Raw genomic sequence first — 8,704 nt, 5'->3', positions numbered from 1 at the left:
ATATTAACTGCGGTAACAACTGAGTGTGTGTGTGTGTGTGTGTGTGTGTGTGTGGAATCCGCGCTAATGGCTCAGGTTCGCACGTGCACACTTACACTCGTATACACACACACGCGCACAAACACCTCGAGCCTTTCCCTCAGTTACACTCCTCCTACTGCTTATTTATATTTACACCGACTTGAATATATTTATGTATTTGTTAATTGGCCTCAGATGGATGATTTGTATTAAATTCTGGGTGTTGATTTACAAGCCAACCTGCTTGATTAAAAAAAAGAAAAAAAAAGAAAATTGCAAATTTTAAAATATTAATGCATGCATATCATTTTGGGGGTTTGTGTTTTACCAAAACAGAATAATAAAAAAAAAGATAATCAAACCCTGTGAACAAGTGTCCTCGCCACATAAAGTGCATGTGTGCAACCTGGTGCAAACAGTGCAAAGACAACACAAGACAGTGCAAAGACAACACAAGACAGTGCAAAGACAACACAAGACAGTGCAGGACAACACAAGACAGTTCAAGACAACACAAGACAGTGCAGGACAACACAAGACAGTTCAAGACAACACAAGACAGTGCAAGACAACACAAGACAGTGCAAAGACAACGCAAGACAGTGCAAAGACAACACAATCTAATTTTTGATAATTTTACTATCAGACAACGATCTTTTACTTGACACATATAACCTGGTTGGTGCTGTAAAAACCTAGAAACCAAGAAAACCTACCAGCTACTTGGGGGTTCAAAGAAACATATTTGCATATGCAATTAGCATTCCAGTTTATTCATAATAACTGAAGGAAGCAGTGAAAATATGTGGTTGAATTGGCCATCCAGATTTCCTGAAGCAGCAAAAATTTATGTAATGTCCATCAGGAAGGGCTTGGTGCTCAGGTCTAACAGAAGAGTCCTTTTTTGACAGATGGTCTGAGAATCTGACAGCCACTATCCAGTTTAGCATAGGGCACTACAAGCAATGCTTAGCATGCGGTTTGGCACGGAACACCTCAAGATAAATCTGTTGATGTGCACAGGGAAGATTGACCTTGACCAGAAATTCTAGGTTCAACCAGTACAATGTCTTCAAGGACAATCTCCAATCTCCATCTTAGCAGCAGAATGTGTAGTTTTTGTATTTTTGTTTGAAACCGAGTAGAAAAATGCTCTCAACTCCCAGGACCTAGAAATCTCAGTTTGAGATTTCAAGATCCCAGAATTCGGTTCAAGATCCAGATCTAAAGGAAGAAATGGCTCAATTTTTCATTCCACTTTGAGAAGCAGCTTTGCATGGGAATGAAGCCTCTTACAAATCAACAGTGGAAAACCAAAGTCTTTCTCTTCCATCTCAGGAGAGAGTAGAAAATGGAAATATTTTATTTCTTCAGTTTTGGTGATGTTCAGGGTTGTATTTTAGGTCTCAGGGACAGTAGATGTATTGCATATGCTGGCTGTGTGGAAAAATTGCTGTGCATTACTGCAAAAAATGATATACCTTAATACTAAATAATATGCAATATACTAATTTTAAACTTGTTTGTGTTATTTTATTGTATTCCCTGTTTGGTTGCTTTGTTGCATCCCAAAGGGAAGCTGAGTGACAGGAAGAGGAAGTGAGTTGGTCCGTTACAAGAGCACAGAGACCTTTTTTATATATATTTTTTAGAAAAGACCACAAAAATACAGAATAAACTTTGGTTTTAATAAAAACAGACTATTCAAATCTTAAAATGTTTGTCTTGTTGTAATACTTTAAAAAGCTGAGCTAGCCAGGCTAGTAAAGATGGCGCAGGAACTGCGGCTGTGTCTCAAACCGAATCTTGTTTTCAACTAGTGGACTATTTAGTGAGCAAGGGAGAGGCGTCGGTTTGTTTATTTTGGACGTGACAATATATCCATATTCCGGGACTGGACTGGGAAAGTTGTGCGTGTGTGTGTGTGAGAGTGAACATGTCTGTTTCGCTGTTGTGTAACCGTGTGCTCGGGTGTCGAAATGCTTTTCATACATTCTCACGGCGTTTTATTATCGACATGTCCTATTCACAACACTTCATGGATTATAAACGCTCGGCAATCCCGAGCAGTATGAAGAAGATGATGGCCACCAAACGAAGCCCCAACTTTCGAGAAGCCGTTTCCGTTCAGATACTTCCGGTTCCGACCCCGAACGACCACGAGCTGCTCATCCGGAACCGGTCAGTTTCCTGAACCTTACACAGCTTAGCATATGAACTCCATTCTTATACTATACAAAAATGATACAATTCCTGAAATTGCAAATGTCCAGGTCCAGATTTAGCCCTGATTTACACAAAAAAAACCCATAAATAAATAAATCCCACCATTTCCCCCCTATTTATACATTTTCAGAAATCAATCTGACCATAAGACAGGTATAGGGAGGGAGGGCAGTGGAGTGGTGCAGTTACAGGGAGAAGAGGTGGAGAAGGTGGAGGAGTTCAGGTACCTGGGGTCAACAGTGCAAAGTAATGGAGAGTGTGAAGAAAAGAGTGCAGGCAGGGTGGAGTGGGTGGAGAAGAGTGACAGGAGTGATTTGTGATAGAGGAGTATCTGTGAGAGTGAAAGGGAAAGTTTATAGGACTGTGGTGAGACCTGTGACGTTGTATGGTTTAGAGACAGTGGCATTGAGTAAAAGACAGGAGGTGGAGCTGGAGGTAGCAGAGCTGAAGAAGTTAATTGAGTTTATTAGAGGGACAGCCCATGTTTTGTGGACAAAGTGAGAGAGGCGAGATTGAGATGGTTCGGACATGTGCAGAAGAGGGACACGGGGTATATCAGTAGAAGAATGCTGAGGATGAAGCCACTAGGAAGGAGGAATAGAAGAAGGCCAAGGAGGAGGTTTATGGATGTGGATTGGGAAGACATGCAGGTAGTTGGGTTGAAAGACGCAGATGGAGAGGACAGGGGTGAATGGAGACAGATGATCGGCTGTGGCAACGCCTAATGGGAGTAGCCGGAAGAAGAAGAAGCCTACACTATCCGGATCAAATTAAAACAAAGTTTCAGTCTAAAAACGTTTCACGTTCACACTTTTGTTTTCAGTCGTTTTGTGTACGTCGCTGTACTGCGCATGTGCAGATCGCATGGTGTGGCTGGGATTTAAACTCATGACATTTGGATCCAAGGTCTTATGCCTTAACCACTTAGCTTCCACCTCCATATGTCCACTTCATTTGCAGGTTATTATAACAGCAAAAAGAGGTGTACTTGGTCAGGCATTGACAAAATCTTTAGCCTTATAATGAAGGAAATAATATCATTGTAGACTTCTATAAAATGTAAAGTTGAAACCAAGATGAAGAACTCATAGTTTCTTGCTGTCATTTCTTTTAGATACGTCGGGATAAATGCATCTGATATTAACTACTCAGCCGGCCGTTACGACCCCTCCGTCTCCCCTCCATTTCCAGTAGGATTTGAGGGTGTAGGAGAAGTGGTGGCGTTGGGTTTGAGCGCCAGTTCCCGTTTCGCAGTGGGTGACACGGTGGGATATTTAAACGACGGCGCGTTTGCCGAATACACGCTCGTCTCTGCGGGAAAAGTGATTCCTTTAAAAGAGCCACAACCGGAAGCATTAGCAGTGATCGTGAGTGGAGCAACCGCCCTCATCGCCCTGCAGCGTCTCGGGGAATTAAAGCACGGGGAAACTGTGCTGGTGACCGCTGCCGCCGGAGGAACCGGACACTTTGCCGTCCAGTTTGCCAAGATGGCCGGGTGCCATGTGGTGGGCACGTGCTCTTCTCCTGAGAAGGTGGAGTTTCTGAAGAGCATCGGTTGTGATCGGCCGATCAACTACAAGGAAGAGGACTTAGCCACAACGCTACGCAGGGAGTATCCGAAAGGCGTGGATGTGGTGTACGAGTCAGTCGGGGGCGCCGTGTTTGACCTGGCCGTTAATAATTTGGCTCAAAACGGGCGCCTGCTTGTGGTGGGCTTCATCTCTGGTTATCAGAGTGAGTCAGGTCTGCAACCTGTCAGAGGAGCCACACTTCCTGCCAAACTCCTGCAGAAATCAGCCAGCGTGAGGGGCTTCTTCCTGCCCCACTTCCTGTCAGACTACAGTGAGTGTGTGCTGAAAGCAATGCAGATGCAAGAGAAGGGGAAGCTATTGTGCGCCATCGATGATGGACAGATGGACAAGGAAGGGCGATTTGTGGGGCTGGAGTCAGTCTACAGAGCAATAGATTATATGTATGCCGGAAAGAACCAAGGCAAAGTGGTGGTGGAAATGAATCCTTAAAACACCTGGGGAAAAAAAAGTAAAATTTGTTTTGTTAAAAATGTTTTACAGAATAAATAGGTCGTACAAAGCTGTATATCTGGGAAAACCTCGTTTGAAAAATATAATCTGAATCTATAAATAAAGAGCTTGTAAATAATGTGTGTGTTTTTTTTTGATGGAGCTCAGGCAATAATGTGCCTTCTTTAAAATACAACATCTACTAGCAAAGAGGTGCCCAAATTCTTTCCTATGAAGGGCCATGGGCCAAAAGTAAATGTTGAATTATAATTGCAATAAATAGACATTCGGTGCAACCCAGATGAGAACGGGTTCCCTCTTGAGTCTGGTTCCTCTCAAGGTTTCTTCCTTATGCGAGTTTTTCCTCACCACGGTCACCACCGGCTTGTTCATCAGAGACAAACTTACACCTATAAACTCATAAATAATCGTATTAATTTTTATTACCACATTATCTGTGTAGAGCTGCTTTGAAACAATGTTCATTGGTAAAAGCGCAATACAAATAAAAATGAATTGAATTAAAGTTTGGCTAAAGTGGATGAGACAGAGGGAGTCATGGATGTAAACATGACTGAGAACAGAGACATTCCTAATCACCTGATCATCTTTTCTCTGCTTGTGTTCTATATGGTGGATGTTTAGCCTGGATACATAAATCTCCACAATCCCACTCCAAAATCTAGTGTGACATCTTCCCAGAAGAGTGGAGAATATTATAACAGCAAATAGGACCTAAATGTGAAATGGGATTCTCAAAAATGCACATACGGAGCTTATGGCTAGGTGTCCACAAACTTTTGGTCATTCGTTTTAGTAAATTTGATTGCCATGGTTGTTTGTCTGTTGTTTTTCCTCTCTCAGTCTGGAAAGTGTGTGTGCAAGTGCATGTGTGTGTGTGTGTGTGTGTGGTTGTGTGTGTGTGTGTGTGTGTCTCGACTTGTCGTCGCTTGTTTTCTGCTCAGGTGTGAGAGAGCTGAACAGGTACAAAAAAACAAACCCCTCACTCTTAATGCACTCATACAAACACACTGAGTCCGACTCTGAATCTATTCCCATATACAGACCGTGCATTTTAGCTGATATTAACGCTATCTTTAATTTCCTGATGGCCGAGGATAGATTAATGCTAACTCCGAAGTTACACAAGGCTTCACTAATAGGAAAGGTAATTACTGGTGCACATGCGAGGCAGCTGTGTGTGCCCTCCATGCTCCCGACGCTCCGGGATACCCAGAGACCACACAGGCCATTATTACCTCTTTTTAAACGCCTGCTGTGTTACAAATTGTAATTTGCTCCGCATTAGCTTTTACTGCTGATGCTTGCGTGAACTTCCGTCTCTATCTAGTGCAACCCTGTCTCTTTTCTTGCGTCTATTTGTTTATCTTACATCAGTTTTTCTTAGACAGTAATCAGGAAAAAATGAAAAGCCATGAAAGCCTCGTATTTCTGTTCTTGGCTGGGTTTGATGTGTGCTTCCATTGTTGTAGCGCATCCACCACAAGCTTTGACGTGTCCGGCTCTGAGATGCTTTTCTGCTCGTCACCGTTGCAAAGAGTGATTCTTGTAGTTGCTGTAGCCTTCCTGTCGGCTCGTCTCCAGTCTCCTGTTTACGTTCACAGGCTGGATATTTTTTGTTTTTTGCACTATTGCGTATAGGGACTGTTCATTTTGAAAATCCCAGGCGATCAGTAGATTCTCAAGCCAGCACATCTGACACCAATGGTCACAGCCACCAAGCTCTGTTTTCATGTTTCAGCTAAAAACAAGTTTTTCTGCAGATATTAACATGATTTGATGTATTGGCTACTGCTACTTATGCATATATATACTTACAATGCATATATAACATCTCTACATGAAGTAGCTGATATTATATCCAAACAGCTGAATAAATAAACTTTATCGAGTCTCGGTTCTTGAGATTTTTACCTCTTCATCGACTCCTGCTTATGAGCTCTTAATGGCTCTTTGATATTGCCTAAGGATACAACTGCCATATAAATAAAATTTAAATAAAAGGTGAATCGTATCGCATCGCATCCGTAGCTGCTTCGTATGTTGCCTATGCATCGAGATGCAAATCGCACCGGCTTCAGTTATTGAGATGCACATTCCTAGTACACACCGAAAGGGAACATTTCTAACACTTGGTATTCTGTTATTATATTCAGTATTATTTTTAATAGAATAATCTGTGACAGGTTACAATTTTTTTTCCGGACAGGTCACTGTGTTAAAAGGCTCAGAGACACCACAGTGTGTTAATGAAGTCATTACTGTGTGTCTCTCTGCAATTAGCAACTGTGTGTGTGTGTGTGTGTGTCTCTGTGGGCTTCACAGGACGCTCGCATTACCGCACCTTCATACACCAATTAATGTTACAGCAGCTCCAAACGCCAAACAGCGCACCCCCACACAAGTATAATTGGCCTTCGGTTTAAGTACACAGGAGGAGGAGGGGGGGGTGTTGGGGGTGTCATAGCACATATCCCATAATGCATTGTGGTAAGCAGGCACAGTTAAGAAATCTAAGTTAAAACGGGATATTGTTATGTATTAATTCCTGATGTCATATCAGTTAATTTACGCTAAACTCAACACAAGGGGGCGGGGTTAGGGGTCAAATTGTAGACTTGGACATACAGTCGTATAAGTCGTACTGGGACGTGGCATTTAGCAGCAGTTTGAATCGATGCAGCAGCTAAAAGGATGACAGTTTTTATACACATTCACTTTTCTATTCACCCATCCATTGGATTATATGTATATTAATCAAAATACTTACCTATCTATCCATCTATCCATCCATCCATTCATTCATATATCCATCCATTTGTGTATATAGCAATCAAAGTGCTTATTCCATTCATCCATCCATCCATCCATCCATCAAAACTTATTTGCCAGTTTTTTAAATAAAGGTAATAGAATTTTTTCTGAAGCGGTTATGTGAATTAATCTCGTATATTTATAGACTTTCGAAAATGTGGCTGATGAACTGCCATTTAAGTAAAATGACTTTTTGCTATGAAAGTTGGTGGTTCTGATGTTTATGCAATAAAATTAGCACACTGGCTTGTGTTAGGCCGAAACAGCGAGAGCCAAGAATAATGGGAAACTATGGGTCGATCTCAGACAAGAAACTACACTTTTACAGTGTGTGTGTGTGTGTGTGAGTGTTTGAAGGTTTACCGTAAAGGTGGACAGGAAGCAGAAGGAAGCAGAGTGTGACATGTGTCAGATCTCAGAAGGGGGGAGATTTCTTTCTCTCTCTCTCTCTCGCTTTTCTCTCTCTCGCCTTTCTCTCATGCACACACACACACACGCACACACACACCTACACACATTTCACCTTGCTGTCGCAGTTACTCTCTTTTTCCTTTTTTTCCTCTAATTTGAGAGTTTTTAAAGGTCATGTGATCGAACAAGGTCAACAAACAAACAAAAAATTAGGACACAGAAGTGTGTGTGGCTCAGAAGGAGGTTTTTCTGTCAGTAGGGGGGAGAGGACATGAGAAGAAGAAAAGCGCACACACACATATATACAGTATATACACACACACACACACACACACACACAGAAATCCGTTCTTCCACTGAAAATAAGTGATTTACATAAAACCACTGACTTGTACTGCACTGTTAATTATTCTGTTATTTATATATTATTAGCATGATGGTGTCACTGTTGAACTTTAACCTCTAAATAGAGTGGAGCGTAAAAATCTTTTAGAAGTTTGAAGGATAAAACACTTGCCATTGCTGCTTCTTTTTTACCAGTGACATTGAACACAAGCCGTGTTTATCCTGCAGCTCCTCCATCCATCCATCTATCTATCTATCTATCCATCCATCCATCGTAATAATGTAGGTTACAGAATGAGGTAGCAGAGAGTGAAACAGGTATGAAGACAGTGAGACAGTAGGTGTTGGTTGGTTTGTAACTCCACCTCATTAGTGAACATGGTAAGTTTTCACCTCGTTAAATTAACACACACCACTGAAGGCAGAAGACACACTGTCTCCAGAGAGAGATGCAGAATACTTCTATCAATTGACCATGGTTTGGTTTTAGTGGTAGATTTAACCCTAACCCTGATACGAGCCACTATTTAAACATCTACTGTACATCTGTAGAGATCTACACACACACACACACACACACACACACACGAGATAGACAGCGCGATAGAGAGAGCGACCGTGTGTGAGAGCGACTCGGACTCACAGACAGGATAAAGAAAGAGCGGATGGAGAGGAATAGTGTGAATATAATACAGCAGTGATGGGGGTCTTCACTGGAAACATGAATATACATGATTTATGCTAATGAGGAGTGTCTGTCTGCACCAGTTGGCTCTCGCAGGAACACTACAGTAATGACTTCATTAAGGAGAACTGTGTCTTTTAGAGGCTAATTGAGAAGCTGA

General features: G+C 41.9%; 2 protein-coding genes across 2 annotated transcripts in view; one reads left to right on the top strand and one right to left on the bottom strand.

Moving 5' to 3' along the window:
- Positions 1-102, bottom strand: part of LOC124402716 (teashirt homolog 1-like) — a 10,712-nt gene extending 10,610 nt beyond the window's left edge. Inside the window, exon 1 of the mRNA XM_046875891.1 lies at positions 1-102. This exon is cut by the window's left edge and continues 542 nt beyond it. The gene's annotated coding sequence lies outside the window, so the exon portion shown is untranslated.
- Positions 103-1,873: 1,771 nt separating this feature from the next.
- Positions 1,874-4,407, top strand: LOC124402960 (prostaglandin reductase-3-like). Its single transcript, XM_046876443.1, has 2 exons — positions 1,874-2,202; positions 3,362-4,407. The coding sequence occupies exons 1-2, from the start codon at positions 1,958-1,960 to the stop codon at positions 4,266-4,268; spliced, it is 1,152 nt and encodes a 383-aa protein (XP_046732399.1). The 5' UTR covers positions 1,874-1,957; the 3' UTR covers positions 4,269-4,407.
- The last annotated feature ends 4,297 nt before the right edge of the window (positions 4,408-8,704 follow it).

The sequence above is a fragment of the Silurus meridionalis genome, chromosome 20, assembly GCF_014805685.1.
Source record: "Silurus meridionalis isolate SWU-2019-XX chromosome 20, ASM1480568v1, whole genome shotgun sequence".
NCBI lineage: Eukaryota > Metazoa > Chordata > Actinopteri > Siluriformes > Siluridae > Silurus > Silurus meridionalis.
Note: the sequence above shows the minus strand (reverse complement) of the source record. Positions and strands in the feature narration are given on the sequence as shown.